Here is a 25,824-nt window from a genome sequence, read left to right as displayed (position 1 = left end):
CTTCCAGTCTGTTTCTAGTCCCACTCTCTCAAAGCTTTGCCCGTAATGTCAAACCACACACGTGATGACATCTTTGCTTAGACTTGTTGAACCTGTCAATACACCACTGTCCCGTCTCACATTAAATGGCATTTTGAGGCACCAAAATGCCCAGGGAGGAATCTGGGTACCTTACTCTACTTGTCCTGTTCTCTCACCAGCTTACATACAGCTTCTAAGTCACTGTAACCCTCTACTCACAGTTTGCCTTATACCATCATCTGTTAAGATGGTTGAAATGGCTTCCTAATTGGCCTCTGATTAAGTGAGTGAATAAATGGGGAAAGATGTACTAGGCAGGTATTTTAATCTCCTGTTTGCAGCCTCTTCTCCCCCTCCCTCCTTTTCTGCCTTTCTGCTGTCCTACACAAATCATTTTCAGGTGTAATTAAATAACAGCAAGAATGGAGACTGGGAGCTTTTGATTTGCTCCATTTGGTGGTCAGCAAGTAGTGAATGTGAACTTTAATGATTATTAAAGTAATTAATTATTAAAGTAACCCGGGAAATAATTTGAAATTATCTAACTAAAATGAGGTTATGCCTTTATCTCACTGACTTTCATCTACCTTGCATTTTTAAAGAAAACAAATCTAATGATACAGAATAATTGTTAGACTGGCTTTGGAATTGAATTGGTTTCTATTAGGAGTGTGATGCTAAGGAGAAGTAAAGAGCAGTAGCTTCTGGCTCCCTGCTTTATCTTCTGTTTAATTTCTTCTGTAGGGCTGAGATGGTGGAGTGAGGCAGGCAGGAGAATGTCACCCTGGCACAGTGAAGTGATCTGTCCTGGAAGCTGGTAGTTCGTGGCTTGGTGATCTCTTGGGGCTCTATTACTGGTATTTCTTTGTAATTTGTGCACTTTGTTGAATCCATTGCTGTCTCTATGTAAAAGAAAAATGTGTAGGAAGTTGAAAATGTTTCTGCATTCAGTGGCAAAATGGTGACTTAGAGGGACATACTACTTCTGTGGGCTTTCCCTCCCCTCATTGACTCACCCTTCCTTTCTGGCTTCTAATAATGAGTTAGCCAATTAAAGTTTAAGCCTTAAAGGCCTGAGCTTGACACAGCAGTATTTGCAGTTTATTTTAATCGGCAGCGTTCTGGTAAAAGACTATTGCCTGCTCTGTTGATAAGGAAAGGTAGGGTAAGCGGGTGAGATAATAACAGTCTATTTTTAGGGTAGGTGTGGGATCAGTGACATGGTTCAATTTGTCTTTCATAGTTGGTGAGAAAATGGTTTAATAGTCAAATTAACCAATGTTTATGCCTATTAATACAATGCATATGTCTTTAGAGACTGTTAAATCACTTCTGCCCTTTCAAAATATTTCACAAGTTGGAATGGGAATGACTGATTTCATTTGCTTCTAAGAAATAAAACTGTTTAGATTTCAAGAAGCAGCAACATAACTAATCATGGTTACTTTTTCACTTTCCCATGGTATAGCTGGATGTGCTATGAGAGTTTTATAGATTTCTCCAAAGGAAGGATGATTTGGCTGTATGGATAAAAATGCTCTCAAGGAATACGCGGTTACAGTGGAATCAAATGTGTTGAGCCACGTCTTTGTTGAATTGTTAGAGTGACTCTGATTCCCCAGTGAGGAGTGCTTTGAACTCTTGAATACAGGTCAATTCCCATGGGCTTTTTCTTTAATGGACTAGACAAAAACTTTCAAGTGTCTTGTGCCCTGAATAATTCTACAGTAAGAATTGAGAAGGCTCTTTAACCTACTTGGTTGTACAATGTGAAATCTGATACTTTTAGAATGAACTGGTAACTCTGGACGAGAAATGTGATCTTAGTGTGTTTTCTAAGACAGTTTCAGACACATCTCATTTGAATCCACTCTCCTGACACTATGAGTAGGAAGGATACATTATGTTTTTTTTTTTTTATAGGAATCAAGTCGTAAAGCCAAGACCTAAGTCCAGTAAATTATGGCATTGATCCAGACAGTGCTGTCCTAGTAGAAATACAATGCAAGCCACATATATCATTTAAATTTTTCTGGTAGTCACATTTAAAAGTGAGAAAAGGTGAAATTAATCTAGATATAGTTTATTTAACCCAATGTATACACAAAATATTATTTCCATATGCAATCAAATTGAACATTAATAAGAATTAAATTATAGCACATCTCAGTTTGCTCTAGCCACATTTCACATGCTCAGTAGCCATGTGTGGCTAGCAGATATCCTGTTGGTCAGCGCAGGTCTACAACTTGGAGCTTTTTGTTACAGTCACTTTCCTTTATATCTAGTTTCAGAACATACTAACTAAAATAGCATGAGTGTGATTTGCCCATCAAAACAGCTTTGTCAAATGGGATGTGCCTTTGGAATTGCTCCCTTGAGGTTTTATCTTAAATAATTATTTGCGTCACATTGTATTCCTGTTGGTAACAAGTTAAAGTCTCTTGTTTCTTACTAGTTTCTTGTAATCATCAGAGGATTTGTTACACACAAAAAATATAACTATCGAATAAAGATAGTTATATGCATTTGCATTTTAGGTATAAGGCAGACCAAACAAGTATATGGACAAAAATAATACTTTTAACTTGCCTTTAAGGAAAGTAAATGCATTTATGGAGAGATGGAAAGTAAGGATAGAGGGGTCCCCAGTGATGATTACTAGGGAAATGTGAATTCATTTTGGGATATTTGAACGGAAATACTGCCAAGATTGAGGCAATCAAGGTAGACATACAACAGGGATATGATTTTTTTTTTATTGTAACTAACCTTTTCTTTATTAACTTCAGGATTTTCCGTATGTAGATAACATTTTTTGCTTTACTATTATGTCTCTTTGCTTTCTTATTTTCTGTAATGCCACCTTTATAAGACACTTCACCTGAGTTTGTTTTTGCCAAGTAGTCACTTTTCCTGTTCATGTTAATTAAAGGAATAGAACAGAGCCTGAGGTTTTTAGAGCAAGGAGGCAAAGGCAGATTTCTTTAAATGGAGTGATACATACCATTCTATGAAGGTGATGAAAATATTCACCATGGCAACGGATCTGCTTTACCCATAATGCAAAATACTCTATTTGCATTTGTTTTGCCAGAGAATTCTGAAATTAGCATCTTTGTATTAGAGAATGTGGGGAAGGTAATATACTACATAGATTGAGGAAAGGTTGAGACTTAGTTTTTAATCAGAAATGAAATTGAATGCTTTCCTGAGACGAGTGTGTCTGTGTCTGTGTGTTTGAGGGGAGGGAGGAAGAGATGGGTCACAATCCAGTTCAACAAATACAGAAAGCCTATCTGCATGTTCACATTCTTAACTGAATGTGTAATGGCTTTACATTATAATTTACACTTTCCCTGGTCCTGGTTTATAAATTATACACTAAGTTTCTTATACAGAACCTCAATTCCTGTGGAAGAAGTTTGGGGGTAGATAAATAGTAAGTACGTGTGGGCGAGGCCCTGTAGTGGGTGCTTCAGGGGACACGAAGAGGACACCATTCCAGTACTGTGGGCGAGCTTCAGTGCGGAGTACTCAGCAGAGCAGGGGATGGATCCAAGCAGATGTGCCATGTGATGTAAAAACCATGTGATTTTCTGCTTATTCTCTTGGGGGCCCACTGGCTCTCCAGACTGTGTTTCCCCTTCACCTTGTATGCCAACCCTTCAGCCCTTGAGACTCCTGCCCACTGCTTATATCAGACTTCTGGTTGCTTCTCCACATTGACCAAAAAATGCCTTGCCTCGTGCTACAGCCCTCCCACCCCCATATCATAGCATCTTGGCATTTTAGGATTTTCCTGCTATAGCTCACTTTTCTAACATCTTTACACCACAGTCCCTTGACCTCAGATACAGTGATTTTCTATCCATTTCGTTTAGGCAACCCTCTCTTTATACTTAGTTCTTCCTCTGAAATCTTGAACTCCACTGTCACTGCCTCCCAGCTTTCTCAAACTTCCGTCACACTCTCTTGCTGTCAGTGAGATCTCTGGGCTCTTACTCTTCCACCCCGTTTCTGGCCTTCCGATTACTTTAAACGATGTTTTCTTCACTAATCCCAGGTCCCATCGTCAGATGTCAGCTCCCATCTCTGATGTAGATCAGTCCTACAGCCACTTTCTTTGCCTCTGCTCATGGGCTGATGCATTGGGCTGGTGTACGTTGGGGAGATAGTTCTTGCTGTTTGATTTGGCTAGACTTTTTTTTTTTTAAAGTACTTTGTAAAGCATAAAAACATTATATATGTATTTTTTTAATTGAAGTATAGTTGATTTACAGTGTTGTCTTAATTTCAGGTGTAAAGCAAAGTTGGTTCAGTTGTGTGTGTGTGTGTGTATATATGTGTATATATATATGTGTATATATATATATATATATACACATATATATATGCTTTTTCAGATTCTTTACCATTATAGCTTATTACAAGATACTGAATATAGTTCCCTGTGCTATACAGTAGGTCTTTGTTGTTTAAGAACATTTTATATATATAGTATATATGTATTTAAAATTTTTTATTGAAGTGCAATTGATTTACAATGTTAGTTTCAGATGTACAGCACAGTGATTCAGTTATACATATACATACACACATTTTTTTTTCCTTTCAGATCCTTTTCTATTATGTTATTCCAAGGAATTGAATATAGTTCCTGTGCTCTACAGTCGTTCCTTGTTGTTTAAGGACATTATATTTTTAACAAAGACAAAACTAAAACAATCTTTTCTAGTTCCTTCAGCTCTTTTAAATTTCATTTTTAAGTAAGCCTTTTATTTGAAGCATGATGTTCATACACAGGAAAGCATGCAGTTTAGAGCATTATCCACCAGTGTACAGGTGAGAGTATTATCAGAAGCAGACACATCTATGCAGTTGTCACCCAGACCAAGAAATAACACATAACCCACAACTCAGAAGTCTCCTCACGCCCCTGCAGTCACTTCCTTTACTGTCTTCTGGTTTCCAATAGTATAGGTCACATTAACATTTTATATAAATGGAATTACACAGTATATGTTTTTTGTGTAACCTTCACTTAAACTGTCGTGTTTGTAAGATTATTCATGCTGTGTAGCTGTAGTTTATTCATTTGCGTTGCTGTATGGTGTTCTATTGTGTGACTCTCCCACCATTGATTTACCCGTTCTACTGTTGACAGACGCTTTTTTCCCTCCAGTTTTTGCTGTTGTGAAAAACGCTGCTGTGATGTCCTCAGGCTTGTGTTTTAGTGCATGTGTGCATACACTTCTCTAACTACCGTTGGAGTTTCTGGGGTCCCAGAGATTATCCGTCTGTTTGGCTGTAGGAGGTAACTGCCAGATGTTTTCCGAAGTTAGTTGTACCAGTTGGCATTCCCATCATTAGAGCATGAGAGTTGCTCCACATCCTCATCATAGCCTTTTTTCATTTTGGCTGTTCTGGTGGGTGTGTAGTGCCACATCATTTTTTTTTTTTTAACATTTCTATTATGGAAAATTTTAAATAAATATAAAGCTAGAAAGAAGGGTATGATAAACCCCAGTGTGTCTTTGCTCAGCTTCCTCCGCTGTCACATCCCCGTTGGACCTGTGGCACCGTTTTGCAGTCCTTCACTTCTCCCATTCCTCCTCACCTGTTTCAGACTTGAAACTGTCTCCAAAACCCCTCTACCCACATCTGTTCTGCCTGTTTTATTCTAAGTAAATGCTGTCTGCCTCCTTTGTCGTGGAGGAGATGGAGGCGATCAGGTACAAACTCCCTTAATTTCTTGTGCTTCAGTGTATAGATTTGTCCATAATTGTACCGGTCCTCTTAGTCCTTCCCTTGAGTCTTATTTACAGCTGCCTTATCCCCTGTTTTCTAGGTCTCATTCTTTTCTGGGGTTTTGATCCTTAGGTCCTTGAGAATTATATGTGTTTTTAACTTGCTCTTTCCTTGTGAGTTATAAACATGCTCTACAGTTCTCATTCAAAACAGCCTTTCCTTGACCACACATCACACTCTGCTATTTTTCTCCTGCTCTTAAGAGCCGTGTTCCTCAGAACAGCAGTCACTTCTGTCTCTACTCACGTACACCTCAACCTCTGTAGTTAAATAATCCTATTGCAACAACAAGGTCCTACTGTATAGCACAGGGAACTATACTCAGTATCTTGTAATAACTTACAATGGAAAAGAATCTGAAAAAGAATAGATATCTACATGTATACCTGAATCTCTGCTGTACACCGGAAACTAACACATCATTGTAAATCAACTATACTTCAATTAAAAAAAATCCTGTTGCAACCTTCTCCGCCCACCCCCCACCCCCAAGCCTTCACTAAATCAGATTTGGTCTATGTCAGCAATTGGATTCTTTTTTTTTTTTTAATTCTTATCTTTTATTGAAGAGTAGTCAGTTTATAGTGTTAGTTTCAGGTGTACAGCAAAGCAATTCAATTATCCATATACACACACACATACATGTATTTTCCAGTTTCTTTTCCATTATGGCTTATCACAAGAAATTGAATGTAGTTCCTTGTGCTATATAGCATAAATTTGTTATTTATCTATTTTATATACAGTAATGTGTATCTGTTAATTCCAAATGCCTAATCTATTCCCCTTCCCCTCCGCCACCATAACCACAGTTTGTTTTCTATGTTTGTGAGTATTTTTGGCTTGCAGCTAAAATTTGTATCTTTTTTTTTTGATTCCACATATAAGTAACATCATATGATATGTGTCTTTCTCTGTCTGACTTACTTCACTTAATGTGATAATTTCTAGGTCCATCCATGTTGCTGCCAATGGCTGAGTCATATTCCATTTTTTGTGTGTGTGTGTGTACATATATATATATCACATCTTTATCCATTCATCTGTCGATGAACATTTAGGTTGCTTCCATGTCTTGGCTGTTGTAAATAATGCTGCTGTGAACATTGGAGTGTATGTCTTTTAGAATTATAGTTTTCTCTGGATATATGCCCAAGAATGGGATTGCTAGATCATATGGTAAGTCTATTTTTAGGTTTTTAAGGGCCCTCCATACTGTCCTCCATAGTGGCTGCACCAATTTATATTCCCACCAACAGTGTAGGAGGGTTCCTCTTTCTCTGCACCCTCTCTAGCATTCATTTGTAGACTTTTTTTCCGAGGGGAGGGCAGGTAATTAGATTCCTTTATTTATTTTTTAATGGAGGTACTGAGGATTGAACCCAGGACCTCGTGTATGCTAAGCATGCACTCTACCACTGAGCTATACTCTCCTGTGCATTTGTAGACTTTTTAATGATGGCCATTCTGACTGGTGTGAGGTGATGATACCTCATTGTAGTTTTAATTTGCATTTCTCTAATCATCTATATTGAGCATCTTTCCATGTGCCTGTTGGCCATCTGGGTGTTTTTGGATAAATGTCTATTTAGGTCTTCTGTTCATTTTTTGATTGGGTTGCTGGTTTTTGATGTTAAGCTGTACTAATGAGGTTCTGATTGCCAGACCTAATAGATACATGTCAGTGTCATTTATTTATATAGCAGATTTTGAGTTCTCCCTATATGGAAGGCACTGCTAAATGTGAGGGATAAAATATTAAAACAGCACTACACAGGTTTATATCCTAGTAGGAATGACAGGCTTACAAGATGACATTGAATTGTCATACTGGATACTGTTTATTGGAAGGGTAATACCAGGTTGTGCTGGAATTGGTCTAAGCTTTACATGCATTATTTTATTTAATGCCTGCAAATTAATAAGCATTGTTATTTACTATTAATTCCCATTTTAAAGAAGAAAACATTAATACTCACAGGGCCCAGCATTTGGTGAGCTCACTATGAACTCGAACCTAGATCTGCCTTTAGAGCCCTCACTGTTCATGGGCAGAACTGCTTCCATAATGCAGGCCACTAGTGTTTCAGAGATGTCTGCACTTGTGAGGTGAACCCAGAGCTGTTGCTGCTGCCTTTGAGCATGGATGTCAGGGGAAGGCTTCTCGATGGTTTCTTGATTGCTGGTTTAAATTTTGGACGTATTTAGATCTGAAATAGATAATTTAGTTCAACACCCTTAATTTATGTTTGAGCCCTAGAGAAGCAACATGTCCAAAATGAAAGAGCTTTTTTTTTGTGACAAACTTGACAACAGATCCTAGACTGGTATGATTTTTCTGTTTAAAAGAAGGTCCACCCAAACTCCTGAACCATGTGCTGCCTAAAATGTTGTCTCCTTAGAAATTTAGTATAGGAGAGGAATAGCATATAAATTCCAAACCCTCCTGCACCACAGTGGTTGGAATGGGGTCTAATTACGTACTCACTCTGTTATTTTATAGTGATTTTTAAAATGAAATCTCTGTCTGAGGGTCTTTGCTGGTGAACTTCTACTTGCAGAATGAGTGTGACTTGGAGCTAGTTGGCCTAGCTTTGAAGCTTACTCTCTTAGTATCTTAGATGCCTGTCAGTGTCTTTGTGTCTTCATTGTAAAATGGGGCTAATATTAGTACTTCCCTCAAAGTCGTTATGAGAATTGAAAGAGTTAATATGTATAAAATGTTTTGAAAAGTGCCCGGCACATTCTAGGTACTCAGTCGCTATTAGTTACTGTTTATTGTTGGGATGATGGTTTCCCCATTTCCAGCTCAGTTTATTTCCTGGACACCTGCTTTCTGATTTCTGATTGTCATTGGGGAGCTGGGAATTGATATGAAAAACAGCATAGAAAAGGAAGTAAGTATATACTTAATGTCATTTCTCATTGTTATTAACTTACCTGACTGTAGCTCTTAGCTCTCAGTACATATTAACATACTGTACTGAGTAGCACACGTGGGAATTAAACAACTAAAACTCCTAGACAGCAAAGAGCATGATTTCTCCCTTCCTGTAAATTTTTTCTTCTCTTCCCCAGCAGTATTTAAGGGCCTAGTTGGAGGAGTTAATGAGTATTAACATATTTAAAATATTTTTCTTTTCCTTTCTAGAAAGAAACACTTACTATTTAGGTGACTTCTAAACATCTCAAACAAGTAATTCCAAAACAGCTCCCTGATGGAAGGAAATCGGCAGCTTGGAATTGCGGTCAAGGAAGGGATCTAAATAGATCTTAACAGCTTGGCATGCGTTTTTTGCACAGGGTTTAGAGCATCCCAGTGACTTGCTTGCTAACCCAGACATCCGATCTGTAGTTTTTGTTGTCAAACACACACAACAAAATTACTCAATCCCTTAAACATATCAGTTCCTGATTTGCCCAGTTTATTTTTCAACATTATTCTAATAAATCATTTTTGCATATTACTGTGTTTTTATGGAAGGTTCCTGAATTTTATGATCTAAACTCAGCGATACGATTGAATGTCTCCTTCATTTAAAACAGTCATCTCTATGACATTCTTTGACATTTCTCACTAAAGTCAATATCACATAAACTCTTAAAACAGTTGACATTAAGGTCGTTATAACATACCCATTTTGAAGAAACCAAAGAAATACTCAGTGTTACTGTTGGAATGTAAAGTTAGATTATTCTTATTTTTATTTCTAGATTTTCTTTTTTTGTTAATATCTTTGGAAGAACTCCAGATATTTTGAGAAACCACACATCGGCGTGTAACATTTTTTTCCTTTTGCTTCGTGTTATTATTCTAGAGATAGTTAAGAGCTAGGTAAGCAACTTCTCCATCTTTAGTTGTGATTTTAGGATATTCACAAAAGTTTTTCATGTCCTATTTCACTCATGTTAACATAATTACATATAAAGTTGCCCACATGTTAATTTCTTACCAGATTTGCTAACATTTCTTGTGGTGTGGGTAATAAAGTAATAAGCATCAGTCTTTGCTCCTGTCAGCGCCGGATGGAGCTTGCTCAGCTCCCTCTGAGCTGTGTCTCCTGTCTGGGTTTCATTGTTCCTTTCCTTTCCTTCCGTAGATGCAGTCTTCCCATGACCCTCTTTCCCTACTTTCCCTGCACGGTTTCATGGTCCTCTCCTCATTTCCCTTTCAAATAGCTCCTTCACCTCCCCTCTGCTCCCAGCTCCTGCCTCCACTTGAACTGAGCAATTTTGTCCAAGGCAGGTCTAGGGACTTGTTGACTAAGGCTTGGAACTTTGCCCTCCAGAGATGAAACCCTGGGACCCCGTTAAGCAAGTGAAAGTTTGTGCTTAAGGGTAGGGGCACGTAAACAACTACCTTTAGTAGAGAAATGGTTTGTGTAACAGAGAGGAGGAAGCAGTTAACATTGCCTGTGGGCGATCTGGGAGGAGGCCACAGGTAAGAGGTACTTTGATGAATGGCTACAGGTACTTTCAGTGGGAGGAAGCCGAGCAAGGGAGAAAGTGGGCCATTTAGGTAAGGGAAACATGTGCAAACTAGGTGCTCCACAGGTGTGCACTTAATCTACTCTTCCCTTCCTCTGATTTCTTTGGTTTTCTTCAGTGATTGGTCCCAGGCCAGGATGCTTTCACTGTTTTGTTTTTTTTTGGTTTTTTGTTTTTTAACATTTTTTACAATGTTGTGTCAAATTCCAGTGTAGAAGGATGCTTTCACTGTTGTGGTTCCATCTTTGAAAGAGAAAGGTCTTAACTCATTTTCACCTATTTTTGGCAATAATGCATCTTGTTAACCTTTCTCCACTATTTTGAAATGGAACAGCTTTGATTTCTGGTGGATCCTGTTTCCCTTCTCTTATGCGAAGGTGCTACTTGTGCCTGTGAGTTTTTCCTTTCACTTTTTTTTTTTTTTTAAAGCTGAGTACCAGAAAATTTGCTATGCTGAAGGATATCAATGATAATCAAGCAGCTTCGGCTTCTAAGTCAAATGTGAACTATTTACTGAAGGTACAGGGCAGAAGGACACACGGTGAAGAAGCAGCTTCAGCAAAGCAGGAAAAGTGCTTAGGATGGAGGCCTCGTCAGTTGCCTGAGGAGCAATATCGGATTCAGTCCATGTCTGGACACAAAGAACATTTTCTGGGGAAATGCCTGAACTGAGACCAAAGTAAGAAGAGTGAGGTTAAAAGGTGGGCTGGAGCAGGGAAGGCAGTGTTGTAAAGTGTGTGTGCTCAGTGGGGAGAGAGGATGGAGAACTGCCTGGGGCGCACAGCGGCAATCAGTGTGGGGCAGGGGTTCTCAGACGTGTTTCAGAAAACGATCAGAGAACACTCGGGGTGAAGCATGGAGATGGTTAGAGTGAGGGGGTGGATGCGGGGAAGGACGTGGGCTGAGTCCTCCTGAGAGATAGTTGTGGCCTGGATGAAGGTAAAAATGGTTGGATTTGAGGCTTTTTGATTCGGGCACCAATTCTGATGTGTGTGGTTTTGTTGTTGTTTTTCCCATGTCACCGAGTAATTCTTTGACACCAACTAGGTGTCCTGCAGTTCATCTCAGCTTGGACACTGTCTGCCTGGAGATAGGGTCAGCTCCCACAGGTTAATGAGGGTCAGTCCCACAACACTGCCACCTGTCTGTCCACCCCGCCCCGAATCAGATGCTGATTCAGGTGGTTGCCTGTGCTTCTGACCAACCTGCTGTCTGTCTGAGGTTCCCACAATCCTCTCTCCTCAGGTTTGATTACTTTACTAGGGCGGCTCACAGAGCTTAATCACGGCTTATTTAAAAGGATACACAGCCAAGTGGACGAGATGCAGAGGGCACGGTATGGGCACAGGGCATGGCACTTTCATGCTCTCTGAGCACGCTGCTCTCCCCACCAGCCCAGAAGCTCTCTTACCCTAACACTGTCCATTTGGGTTTTTGTAGAAGTTTCATTACAGGACATGGTTGATGAAATCATTGGCTGCTGGTGAATGATCTCAATCTCCAGCCCCTCACCCATCTCCTTCCCCGGGGATGGGGCGGGGCGGGGGGGGGGTGTACCGGAAGTTCCAATCCTCTAATTGAGTGATTGGTTCCCCTGGTTGCTTAGGGATTTTCTTAAGTCACTTCATTATCGTAACAAAAGACACATTTATCACTCAGGAGCCCTGTGCAAGGAACTGGGACACAGACTAAATAATGTATTTTTTATTATAAATCATAACATTAAAGTTATATTAAGGAGGTGCCAATTATTGGATTAGGGCTCCACCCTCATGACCTCATTTAACATAATCACCTCCTTAAAGGTCCTATCTCCAGCACAGTCATGTGGAGGTGGTTAGGGCTTCACCAGAAATTTTGATGGGACACTATTCAGTTCCTTGCACAGCCCCCCCCACCATATTATTACATTTGTATATTTATTATTACATGTGTATGTGTTAAAGGTCATGTTCTTTCTGAAAGATCTTATTGGCTTAGGTGACTATCTCTGCCATCAGGTAAATATCAGTCCAGCTTCCATTACTGTGAGTAGGAACTGATTTTACTATGCCAGAGCCATATTTTATTAAGGTCTTTTTGCTGGAGGGGACTAGTTCTGGTCTAGTGTATTTCGCTAGTTCTTTGTCCTAGGTAGAGGAGCTTGGATTTCTTAGCCTAATTTCCTGCCTGTTACTAGGTGTTTAGGTTGTTTTCAGATGCCGCCTGTTGGACTTTGGGGGTGGTTTTCAGATGTCATCCTACTACAGAGTACTTGCACATAGTAGGTCCTGTGGGTTTGCACATTGACGTTTCACAGGCCTCTGATTGTGTTGACAGTAAGTTGGACTCCGTGTGTGCTGCAGTCAGTTTCCAACACTTGGGCCTTCTGTGGCCTTTTCTGTTTCCATTCTCCTGTGCAGAAGTACTTGGGCCTGTGAACTTTGCTTGCCTCTGCTTTCCTCAGCGTATCCCAGAATTGTGACCTGCTTACCTGGGTCCAGAATTGCTCGAATGCCCTTTGATTCTGCTGTAGTGAAGTGCTTCATTGATTGCCTAGGTCTCTAGATGAGAGCTGTAGGAGCCCCTCTCTCTGCCCAGGGGGAAGCACCTTACCCAGCACTGCTGGAATTCAGGACTCTTGTGCAAAAACTGCCTATCCCATCACTGGCAGGCTCCACATATGGGTAAATACATGGAAAACGTGCTTCACACCATTCTTTTTGTTTCATTTCCTCAGTGACAGAAGAGCAGAAAATCTTCCTACAGCAAGTTTTATTGAAAGCTAAATGGTGATTTTTTTTTCTAACCTGAATTTTTTTAATATAGTTAAGTGTTTGTGTTTTTCTTCATCGCTTTTGTGTTCTCTATTTTTCTTTATGGCTTTCCTCAGTCAAAACCTCATTGAAAGTTCCCACACATTTACTTATTTTTTTTTTTAATCAACCATAAAGTTTCATGAGCACAGTCCAGCTTCCTTTGATTTTAAGGTTGCCAGAAGGGAAAGATAGCTGAGGACCATTCTGGTCATTTAGGTTAACATGTGACTTAAACTTGAAATTAAAGAAATATAAGGCAGTTTATCAGTTCCAACACTGCCTGCCTTCTGGAGAAGATGTGCCCTGCCTTATCTCCAGTGCTGCTCCATTGAGGGGAGAAGCAGGTCCAAGGCCTTAGCAGAAGGTGACAGCCTCGTAGCCAAAAGATACTCCGAGGAGCTCATGTCATTTTGCTGCTCAGATAAAGGTCAGACTGGGCAGAAGAGAGGCTCTGCAGACTCAAGAGATTTGGAATTCAGAGATTAGAGAAACAAGTAGAAAACTGGGAGATGTTATTTCAGTCACGGACAAAATGGGACGTGATTCAGCTTGTTTATTTATATAATCCAGTGCTGGGCACTTACTAACAGGACTCTGCAGGTCCTCGTGGTTGATCACATGCTCTGTATTTCACCACACTCTGAATAGAAGTTTGAGTAAAATCACAAGATTTGTTATTTGATTTAGTTTTGAGACCATGTTTGAACCTGCATGTTAAATTATAACTCAGTTTGCTGCATAAATGGAATTGGGCAGCATTAAGAAAGACTATCCCAAAACACTGCGTGAGACCAAATGTCTGCCTTTTGTCTTCTGCAATTTGTGACTGTTGCATACATCAACACTTGAGAAACTATGCCTCTGTGCAGAGAGGCCCTTTCAGCGTTGCTAGGAGACCCAATAACTGTTTTGTACCATCTTGAGATTTTAATTCATTTCTAGTGCAGCGCAATGAAGAGCAGCTGAATGTTTTAAACATTTTTGGAGAAAGAAATACTGAAAGCCATTTAGAAATCTGTTTAAAATGTCTTTAGCAGTATTCATATTAAGAAAATCTCATTATAAAGCTCACCTTTAAATCTCAGTTTTAAAAAAGTAACTGCTAACAGTTTATCTATCCAGGTCATTTTCATACACATGTAAATAAATGTTTCCTCAGATACTTTTAAGAGAAAAGTAATTTTAATGTATCAAACAAGAAAGAATGATACTATCATGAAAACAAACTTACATTTTATTCTAATGACTGTGCTGTAAGTACTGAGAGCATGGATTAAGAGGATTTGAACTTTTAGTCATCTCGATGTCTAATTGATGGCCTTTTAAATTTGATTTGATTTTTATAAAATAAAAACTCTAGAAGCACAGAGAAACCAGGAAACTTTAATTGCTTTTATAGCAAATTTTCATTCTCGCATACGTTCTTGCCTTCGTGTTTTTGAGATGTTTCTGGATTCATTTTGAAATGGAATTCTCATTCTGGACTGTACTTAGATTGTTCTTACCTTACTTCATATGTAAGGTGTTCATACTCAGACAAATTAAGTGCAGACAACATTTGTAGTTGCTGTGGACAGGAAATCTTCAAGGAGCAGGACCTCTTCTGGCAGATGAATGCTCATTTTCAACATTTCTTAAATTGATCAAACTTATAATTCAGTCATCAGTTCCTTTCTACTAATGTGCAAGGAACCACAAACAGGAGATAAAGATACCCGCAGTTTCTCCTGACCCTAACGGAGCTAATAATTCGATGGTGAATCAGGGCATTCATTTTAAAAATTCACGTAAAGATACAAGGTAATATGGGAAGAAGACAAGCGCATTGATGTGTAGAATATATGACAAAAACCGTGGAGCCTACCTGAGTCAACTTCACAATTCAAATTTATAAAAGGGAAAAAATAAAAGACAGTATACGCTGAGTGCCAAATGGGTGAGAGAGACCGCAGAAAGGAAGGCACTGTGAGCATTCCTAGGAAGACGGAAAGAAAAATCCTTGTAGGCTAGAGATGTAGAGGGATGCCAGAGTGAGCGACGTAGGAATGGAACTGAGATTATTAGAAATGATAGAATGTATTTATTCAGAGACTTGAATGTTAATCAGGAGAGATAGTTGAGATTATACACATGAATATCAAATCATATCATTTAAAACAGAAATGTGGACATGAAATGAAGATTGGCATAGTGTGGATTTTTGTGGAGATGGTAAGTAGTCCGTTTGGGCTGAATCAGTGGCTTTAGATGGCACATCATCAATCTTTGCTGTGTAACAAAACAACACAAACTTTAGTGGCTTTAACTCACGTGTGAGTTCACCATCCTGCCCGGGCTTCTGGGGCTGGAGTCCAGGCTGGTGTTCCTGGGGGGCTGCATGCCGCGCACTTGGAGCTGCTGGTCCAACACCTCACTTCTCTCACTTCTCTCTCCTGTGGTGTGTGCACGTGGTGGCCCGTGTCCCAGTGGACCACAGTGGGAGCAGCAAGCCTTCTTGATGCCCAGCCTTGGAACTGGTGCAGCAGTACTCAGGCTACGTTCTGTTGGCCAGACAAGGCCAGCCTTTGATTTAGGGGAGGGCCTGCAGAGAGTCCATGTCCAGTTGTAATTTGCTATTTGATGAGTGCACTTAAATGTGGTAAACTCTTAGGACGGTGCTTAAATGTAAATGATCTTGTGTGTAACCTAACTTTCTTTTCATTCTCAATCTATTGGCTTCAGCCTTATTAACATTTTATTACAACTGATGGTCCGTTATATTAAGCCTCTTCTAAGGACTAATGGAAAGGATCATGTGATGACCAGTAATTTAATTCTTCATTTTGGTTTGTTCTTGTTGGAGTTTATCATTTGAAAACCAGCATCAAAACCGTCATTATGGAGAATTAAGACTTGGATTTTCTTTTAATTTTGCTCTGTGTTTATTTTTATGGTTTGAGCTGTGGAGTGGGAAGGCAGAGGGGTGGGGGGTGTGTGGTTGAGGAGAGACAGGCTCTGCTTATCATAACCTTAGTGCTTAAAGCCTCTTCCAGGTCATCATCCAGCCCTGAATGTCAGGGTTGGGTGATGTAGAGGTCCAAATAGTAGAGCTGCTGAACGAAAACTGTGTTTTTGAAACTTCAGATCTGCATACATTACACAAAAGAAACTGTTGGGTTATCACAAGGAAAACACTGACAGACTAATGCTGTGCAAACTTTTATAGTGTAAATAGTGAAAAAAAATTAAGTTTTGCCTGATAGTTCATTTACAAACTAAATTTACATTTTATATTAAGTTGTTGGCTGTTCAGATTGCAGTCTTATTAGATGTAGCAAATAGACTTAATTTTATGAATGAATTGACTAAACTTGATATTTTGTTCATAGCTTAATTTCTTTCTTTTATGCACGTAAAAGATACTAGTTTTGTTACAGAAAAGCATTAGCCCTGAGGAGACTTTCAGAGTTGCAGTGGGTTTAAGCCATCTCTTTCATAAACTCAATTGGAAGAATCTATGTTGGAATTTTTGTTTGGGGCTCGGGACATCTACTTTTGCTTTTACAGATTTTTCGAATATTGCCATTTGGCATTAATTCTCTATTTAATTGTGATCTAAATGGAAGTTTCATAGAGTACTATTTTGAGAATAAGTTGTGAAATTTTAAGATAATCTTTTAAAAATAATGACTTTCAGAAAGAAAATAGGGATAAACAGACATGTCTTAAAGATAATATTGAGGTCAACTACTTGGTACATTTAAAAATACATAAACTGTGACAGTTTCCTCTCTTTTTGAATTGTCATCAAAATTTGTTTAGGAATATTTTTAATCATTCAATGAAAGTTACAGAACGAAGTTTAATAAAAATTTGGAATTAACGATGCCTTGGCAGAAAATGTGTCAGAATTCATGAGCATGTGTCCCAGGGACAAGCCTTCCCAGTGTGTTCCTGGCACCATGGCAAGCGTGAATTAATGTAGCCTTGAATCAGCGCGACACAACTGACCTTTCAGAGCCTCTAGCAGATTCAGTTTTAAACATCTGCTTGGATAACAGAAATCCTCTACTAGGCTCTTATATTTCACATAGGAAAGCTTATATTCCATACAATGTTGGGAAGTTCCCAGTGCTTTGAAAGGAAATTGTTTTGAATAAGATAGGTATTAATATTGTCATTCTATTTCTACAGAAGCACAAACTTAAAGGACTGGGAACTGCTGAATTAGAATTTCATTACTCTGGTCCCCAATAGAATCTTGTTTCCACCGCATCCCATACTCCCTCTGAACAGCTGAGGTGTGCTGAGTGTCCTGCCAGCCTGACACAGGTGCTGAGGCCGTGTTTCATTTTCTAGATTTCGCCAGAAGTTTGAGCATCACTACTCCCGAACAGATGATTGAAAAGGCCAAAGGGGAAACTGCCTATTTGCCATGCAAATTTACCCTTGGTGCAGAAGACCAGGGCCCGCTGGACATTGAGTGGCTGCTATCTCCAGCTGATAATCAGAAGGTGGATCAGGTGGTAAGTGTGCTGCGTGCTGCTCACTTGGCAGATGGCAGGGAAACTTGTCTTAGGTGTCCGTCACTGTGTTGGTCACATAGGTGGGGGGACATGGGAGCCGTGAAGAAAGCCCTAGACTTCTTCGGCTTACCGTCTGGGTAAGGAATGCAGTTGCTCTGGTGGAAAGCGAGGGCACATATGTAATGGAGCAAACTGGATAAGTGATCCACAGTTTCAGAGGAAGAGAAGGTCACCACACCTCTTAGAGAAGGCTGTGTGGAAGAAGAGGAACTTGTGGACGTGAACGTTCTGAAATTCTGGATCCGGAAGTGTGTGTGAGTCAGGGAGCAGGGGAGGGGCACGTGGAGCAGGCCTGAGAGCCTGGCCGGAAAGTGCAGAATGTGCTGGGGACAGCGAGTAAACCAGACTTCGTGAAAAGTTAGGTAGAACTGAGTTTTTAAATTTCGCACAAGGATTCCATTATTAGCACAAGGGACACGTCTAAGAATAACACAGGTACATGTTATTAGAGTCTTCTGTATTTTTTCAAGTTAAATACCCTATACATTGAATTTCTTAAGTGAAACAGCAATTGGCCTTCTGTATCTGGGTTTTGCATCCATGGATTCAGCCAACTGTGGATTGAAAATGTTTGGGGAAAAAAATTCTAGGAAATTTCGGAAAGCAAAGTGAATTTCCCACGTGCCATCAGTGATTTACATAGCATTTGCTTTGTGTTACGCATTATAAGTAACCTAGAGATGATTTAAAGTATATGGGAGGGTGCATGTAAGTTATATGCACGTATGTCATCTTATATGAGGGACGCGAACACATGCAGCTGCCTCTCCTGGCATCTGAGGAGGGGAAGGAGAAAGGGGGGAGGTCCAGAACTGATGCCCCATGGATACCAACAGATAACGATATTGCTGTAGAATTTTTCTAATTACAAAATAATAAGAGCCTAATGTAGAAAACTTGAAAAGCCAAAAGGAGCACCAGGGAGAAAAGTTGCCCGACAACCTTGCTACTGATCCAGGTTCGTTTGGCCAACGTGCAGCAAGACAGACACTGAGATGGTGAGATTTGCAACAGAGAAAGAGTTATTCAGAAATCGGCCAAATGAGGAGGCAGAAGAACAAATCTCAGCCTTGCCTTCCTAAAGGCAAGAGGTTTGAGATGTTTGTGAGACAAAGCAGCAGAGTGCTCGTAGGCATAGGGAAAGGTGATTGGAGTTAGGGAAAAGGTGAGGTAATCTATGTTTTGTACAGGTGAATCTGAGTTACGTGTTTTTTCATGAGGCACGTGATCTGAGGCTGGGGTTTTCACCCCTCTGACGTCAGAAGATTGTTCCCTGGTTACCTGCCCATGCCCAGTTTTAGGGTCGTTGGTCCCACAGGAGCCAACTCCAAGTTCCTGGAAACAACTTAGCTCTCCCATTGCTATAGTGACCAGAATGTCAGAGGCATTATCTATAAAGGTGGTTAAGGAGTCAAAAATTAAGGCAGGGGACAAGTGGAGGGGTTTTTAACTAGCTGTTTTCTTACATGCTGTTTTGTAGGACTAGCACAAGAATTTCTGTTAGTCACCAGTTTCTGTTAATTCTATGGGACTTGGTTTCAACCTCATCTGCAAATACATATATCACACTTTGCCTTTTAATGGTGCCAGAATATTTCATTTAATTGAGAATGCTTCGTAGTAGCTTCATCTGACATTGAATTTAAAAACAAAAATCAATGTTAATAAATTAGACCAGGGAGGAAAAACAAGTTCAAATACTTAGAAGAATATTGTTTTATATATATATATATATATATATATTTTTTTTTTTTTTTTTACTTACGATCTATATTAAAGAAGTGGTTATCCAGCCATTTAATGGCTGAATCAGTGCAGTTAGGTAATTAACTATTTTTGGCAAATACAGGCAATCTGTCCATGATGTATTTGTGACAGAAAAATGAAGGAGCTCTCCCAAGTTGTAAATGATTAGGGTCACCTCCTTCAAGGATAATTGCCCTAATTCTGGTGCCAGCCTGACTCATACTCAGCCTGATACCCTTGTCTCTCCTGTCTTGCTCTTCACTGTCTGCTCCCCCCACCCCCCTCCATGGCAGTGCCAGCACCCTGAATGCAGGCTTCTACCTGAGGTCCTGCACACCCCCGACTCCTGTGCCGGTGCAGTGCCCATCCCTCTTCAGAGTCCAGGACTGGGTCCTTGATTAAGGTGTATGAATGGAGAGCATGGGTCTTACTCATTTTTTCTTTCAACTTTCATAACGGCATGTAACAGAGAACCTTTTTATATAACAGGCACTAGGGATGTCTGTTGAATGAAATTGGCACTAATGGGTCATTGATTGTGGGGATTAATCCATGACTGGATGGGTAGTTCCATATGATAACTTGGGAAGTTTCCATTGATGATAGAATTTTAGAGCACTTCGTAGACCATAGTAAGAACTGAATCACTACTGGGCTTTTGCTTTATCATCACTGATACTATGGGTTTATCTGGACGTACCCCCATTGTAAACTGAGGAACATCAGGCTGGCGACGAATTTTGTCTTCTGAAGAAGGCAGTGCTCTGTCAAAGTTCAAGAGGTGTTCTGAGTGAATGGGTGGGTGGATGTCTGTCTCGGTGTATTCGTGGGAGAGGGTGAGCTAAGAGCATCCTTCTGCTTCACCATCTTGTCCACTCTCTGAGAGCATGGGTCTTAAATTCTTCTGGCTTAAGACTTATGGGTGAAGCCCTGTGACAAGGGGTGTCTAGAGACCAAAAGGTGCAGTGTGTCCTGTAGCCTTGTGTGTCCTTCATGCAAGGAGAACCCAAGGACTTCTGTGCTGAGTGGGAGGCCCAGCCTCGCTGCCCGCGGGACTTCTGTGCTGAGTGGGAAACCTAGCCTCTAACCTAAAACACAGCAAAAATGAGACCAAAATAAAAGACAGAAAGGCTGGGGGAGAGATTGATGCAGTAGAGGATGCTTACATAGAATTCTGGCTGCATTATAATGCTAGCTAAACCCTTATTTTAGTGTTTTCAAGCTGGCGGGCAGTGTGGTAGGGGACTGGGCTGGAGAAATTTTCCATTCTTATTCCCTGTTGTGATCAGGTTAAAGGTTCAACGTGGATAATGCCACCATCCTGGCAGGGTTTTGAAGAGAAATCAAAATTCCCTGGTAAATGTTACTTCCCCATTTCTTAACTACCGTTTATAAGATTGTTTTCATGGGAAAATACTAAGATAGTTTACAAAAATGACTAACAGTGGGGACAGTTTATTTGTCAGGCCCTCCTTGAAAGACTAGTAAAGTGTGTGTATAGCAAAATGAGGGACTGAAAGTACAATGGATTGAACTTTGTGGCTTTTCACAAGAGAGCCGGTACTTAATACAGAGGAAGAGACAGTCTCATTGGAGGAGTTCCCCGTGTTGCTGTTGACCTGCGAGTGTGGGGGAAGGTGGAGCAAAGGCGGTGATGGCTTGTGTTTACAGAGGAAGTTCTCGTGGCCCCTTCAGCTGCTGCTTTTTTTACTTAGCAAACTGGTATTGCATCTTCCTCCATGCAGACACTTAATATATAAATAAAGACTCTAGTGAATTAGGAGTGGGGTCAGCTGGTAGGGGAGGTGGTAATAGGAGAACCCAGGTCCATGCCCTGGAGAAATTTCTGTAGATGGCACCAGTTCCGGCTTCACTGTTCACAGTAAACATCTCAGATAAAAAATTATTGGCAGTCTTGTTTTCTGATTTGGCCACACCACCGCTCTTTGGCCTTTTGGTCTCGGATGGCCACAATGAAGGATTTCATTAGCGAATTAAAGATTATAAAGTTTGTTAAATTAGTTTTAGTGATTGTCAGAGGTAACAATTATAGTTCTTTTCCAGGTCTAGTTTAACAGAATTTATTTTCCCTCTAAATCTAACCTTTAGTTATTTCCATCAAATCCTGTAACAGTGGTTCAGAAAATTCAGTGGAATTAGGCAGGGCCTTTGCTGTTAGTCACAGAAGGTTAATTGAAAGGTCCTGTTAACCTGGCTGGACACACACATCTTAAGAGGTTTATTTTATGATCTTATCTATTAGAGCGTAGAACCTTCAGGTGCCCCCAACTTAGTATATGAAGACCAAAGAATGTTTTGTTGTTAAATTCCACAGGTAAATTATCATGAGCCCTTTTTGGGGAGTAGTAGTGTTGGTATGTACTTGATTTTACACACTTGATTGGCTAACTGCATCCTCTTGAGGCAGCTGAAAAATAGTGTTATCACAAATCTGTGTTCTTGTCCAGTTTCACCCAATCACTCTGATGTAGGGCTGTATTGCTAAATCATTGTGGGGCTTGGTTTCCCCATTTAAAATGGCAGTGTGCGACCATACTCAAGTATCATATTGGTCTCTTCCTGTTTTCTTGATCTGTGGTTTGCATAACTATAGATTTCCTCGTGTCACTGTGTCCTTATTCTTTTTTCTGATCCCACAGTACCATGGTGTACCCAGAGCTCCTAATGAGACAGGGTTTGCTTGCTTGCTTGTGTGTTTTCCTCCCTGTCTTATTTTGATTTTCTTTTAGATTATTTTATATTCTGGAGACAAAATTTATGATGACTACTATCAAGATCTGAAGGGACGAGTACATTTTACAAGTAGTGATCTCAAATCTGGTGATGCATCAATAAACGTAACAAACTTACAGTTGTCAGATATTGGCACCTATCAGTGCAAAGTGAAAAAAGCTCCTGGTGTTGGAAATAAGAAGATTCAGCTTACAGTTCTTGGTAAGTTATTTATGTTAATGTTACTTATTAACAGAGCGAGTGGTCACAGCATCATTTATGTGAGACAAAGCTTAGTTTTTCAGAGTAATAATTTTAAATATCTGAAGTAATTCTGAAGTCCTCAAGTAGCATAAAACTTGCTTTTTTTGGATAGAAAAAAATGTGACCAACTTCTTTGTGAAATTCATGGAGGAATTTGAAAGAAAACGAAGAAATTCGGTGATTCAGGATAAGAACCCTAAGCCAGGAGTTAGAAGATCCAGGTTTTTTTGTGTGTCATCCTCCGATTTGCCCTGAGAAGTAAATAGAACCTCTTCATTTCCTGGGCCTCAGCCTACGTTTTTGAAACATAAAAAGAGTTAATTATCTTTAAATCTTTATGTAGTCTCATTCAGTTCAAAATTGTTTGTTTTGTGAGCTTTAAGGTTTTTCAAACTGCATTTCCCAAAGAATAAATGTGATTTTTTTTATGATGAATAATTGGAGAATTCAGAACAAAGGAAATGGAATGTGGTAGAAGGAATATTGAGTTGGGATGAGGCCATTAAACCTCAGATGGTCATTTAACCTCCCTGAGCATCACTGTTTTTCATCCTTAAAGTGAGATGAGACAGATGGTCAATAGGATGTAGCTCTCCAGGATGTTAAGGTGGTAAATATCAACTGCTCTGTAAACAGTCCAAGATTGCAAAGTGTATCATCCTTCTCTAGATGTGGTCATGCACAAGCACTCTAATGCCTGCAAACTGAAAAACTCTGAAAGGTGTGTTGTTCATAAATATACTTTTAAAATCTTTTGTGGTGGGCTTTACACAAAAGTACAATGGCTGCCATGTAGAAAATCACAACTGTCTAGCTCTGTTCTGTGACAGTCAATTTCCCCTGTCACCTAAGGTGTCAGGTTTGGGGGGACCTTTAGGGACCCACTTTATGTGGGAAATGCTGCTTGCTGGAGTTGCCTGCCACACTCATCTGGTGGAGTCTCCCCCGCATTAACGTCTACCTCATTGCATTTGTTTCAGAGAACTGAGAGTCAGGTGTGTTGGGTTCCAGGCCCATTATGAGTATCATTCTCTTCTGAAGAATGAGTATCAGAGCAGGTAGAGACTAGGAACAGGAATGCAGTTTTGTTATGCACCCCAGTGGCAACTTCAGGGTGTCTTGGTGGGTAAGGCAGTGTCCTGGCAATGTCATTGAGTGGACACACAAGAAGTTCCTGGAAAAAGGCACTCTTTGTTAAATGGAACTCATTCAGAATATTTCCTGTGGTTTGAAAGCAAGCGAACCTGAACAAGGAGCCAGGAAGAGAAATATGGTAGCATTGGAAATTCTAGCCTTTCGTGTGTACGGTCAGTAAACATGAGGTCACCTCCTTTTTTATAAATGTGAAAGCACATAAAATTTAATAACTTGTCTGGACTTTTACCCAAGGCTCAGGCAGACCTGGGATTATAACCCTGACTATATGTTTAAACACTGCTCTCCAGGAAGCATTGAGTTAGGATACATATGGAACTTTAACTGGTTCATGATGTACCAAGCAGATTATACATGTTTGTCGGAATTATTTATTGTGAAATCCCTCTTTGATGGGGGCAGGTACACTGGGAGGAATGCGGTTGGCATGTGTTCCCAGAAGAGGTGTAGACAGGCACTCAGTGTGTGTGTGTGCGTGTGTGTGTGTGTGTGTGTGTGTGTGTATGAGTGATTGAGTGTGATCCCGGAAGACCAGGTTCTGCATTGAATTTGCAGGTGACAACTGAAGGGGTGATTACAGCACAAGGCAGCACATATCCCAGAAAGAAGGGAATGGAGGTGGACTGTAGTGGGGCATGTCCTGTGGCCAGGCACACTGGAGGCAGCAGTCGTGACTGTTGGCCAGGAGTCAGGGCCCTTTATATGAAACCTCAGGCCCCCAACATCTCATTCCCCAGCCTGGATCAGTGGAAAGCCTTGACCCAGCAACTTGTTTTGTTAGCTCTCTAGGGGATCACCATGTCCAAGCAAGCCCTGAGTTCAGACCAGGGAGGAAGAGGGATTAAATGAGGGGTAAGGGGAGAAAAGGGGAAGTGGGGATGACTAATCCTCTGACCTGGCAAGGCTGTCTCAGAGCCAGAGGAGAGTTTCTTGTAGTTCTCTCTCCCATATTTTCAGCTGCGTCATGACCATTGCTGCGGGTGAAAACACCAGAATTTTCAGTTGGCAGTGAGAGCTGGACAGATGCTTCATCTGATTTTTCTGAGAATCCTTAGACAATCTGGAGGAAAGATTAAGTACAGTGCCCTCTAGGGGCCAGGCTGAGCGGTGGTCCGGTGGAGCGCCTGCTCGCTGCACAGCATCTGTGTCCTACTTTGATTCATTTGTGGGAAATCTGAAGATGCCACCATGGGGTTCACTGAGCCGTGGGCGCTGTGCAGGCATGAACCAGGATGACCGTGTCGCTGCCTGGGTGTGAGGGGTGGCAGGTTGCTGTAACGTGCTCCATTGCTTGGCCCGTTGTGCTCTTAAAGATACACCAGACGTGCACATGGGTGCTGGTCAATAAGAAGCTGAAAGGGGGTGAAGATGACGAAAGGAACTGATAAAGGGTTAATGTGATGGCGGCATAACTAGCACCTTCCCTCATTACTCTGAAAAAGCCTATTATTGAGACCTTTTGCTCTACATAGACTGGGTTGTTTTGAAGAGGAGAGCTCGTGCATTTAAGTTTCCCAGATGTGTATGGTGCCCTCAGACTACAGCCACACTGCCAGAACACAGTGGCAACAGCATGTGTGGTGACTCAGTCAACAGTAGGACTTGCAAGCCATTGGTGCAGAGGAGGACTTTCCCCAACTTTTTAATAGTTTTATAGAAAAGTTTCAAAAATACTAGAGAGTTCATGATAATATATCCATCATCTGATTTCTCCTAATGTTAACGTCTTGGAAAATTTTATTACAATTACCAAAACCAAGAAATTAATGTTAGGACAGTACTATTAACTAAACTACAGACCTTATTTGAATTTCATAGCTTTCTGTTTGTGTCCTTTTGTGTTGGGATCAAGTCTAAGATCCACACTGCATTTACATCTCCTTAGTCTCCTCCAGTTGTGTCAAGGGACACATGATGTCCTGTGTCATTAATCATGATCACTTGGTTTAAGTTTTATCTGATGGGTTTCTCCACTTTAAAAATTACTGTTTTTCCTTCTGGAATTAAAAAATGCCTTGGGGGAGCCACTTTGAGAGTATACAAATACCTGTTCCTCTTCAGACTTTTTGCCCATTGATTTCTTTAGCGTCTATGCATGGACTTCGCCAGGAGTCAGCATGTTTTGAACCAAGGAAAAATAGCATTCCTGGGTGGATGACATGATGGTAAAAGAATGATCTGTCCCATGTAGGGATTTAGAGTGTGTTTCCTGTAGACTGAGGTAGGCCACTAGCATGCAAGGA

The 25,824-nt window shown here is 40.4% G+C and overlaps 1 protein-coding gene across 3 annotated transcripts in view; it reads left to right on the top strand.

Moving 5' to 3' along the window:
• The window catches only part of CXADR (CXADR cell adhesion molecule), a 57,933-nt gene that overhangs the window by 6,077 nt on the left and 26,032 nt on the right, over positions 1 to 25,824 (top strand). For all 3 annotated transcript variants that reach the window (XM_074361323.1, XM_074361328.1, XM_074361322.1), the window contains exons 2-3: positions 17,457 to 17,623; positions 22,180 to 22,384. In XM_074361323.1, the coding sequence (XP_074217424.1) occupies positions 17,457 to 17,623; positions 22,180 to 22,384 (372 nt within the window). The remainder of the gene's footprint in view (positions 1 to 17,456; positions 17,624 to 22,179; positions 22,385 to 25,824) is intronic.

The sequence above is a fragment of the Camelus bactrianus genome, chromosome 1 (genome assembly GCF_048773025.1).
Source record: "Camelus bactrianus isolate YW-2024 breed Bactrian camel chromosome 1, ASM4877302v1, whole genome shotgun sequence".
In the NCBI taxonomy this organism is placed as follows: Eukaryota; Metazoa; Chordata; class Mammalia; order Artiodactyla; family Camelidae; genus Camelus; species Camelus bactrianus.
The sequence above is the reverse complement of the archived record's forward strand: the minus strand, read 5'-3'. Positions and strand labels throughout refer to the sequence as shown.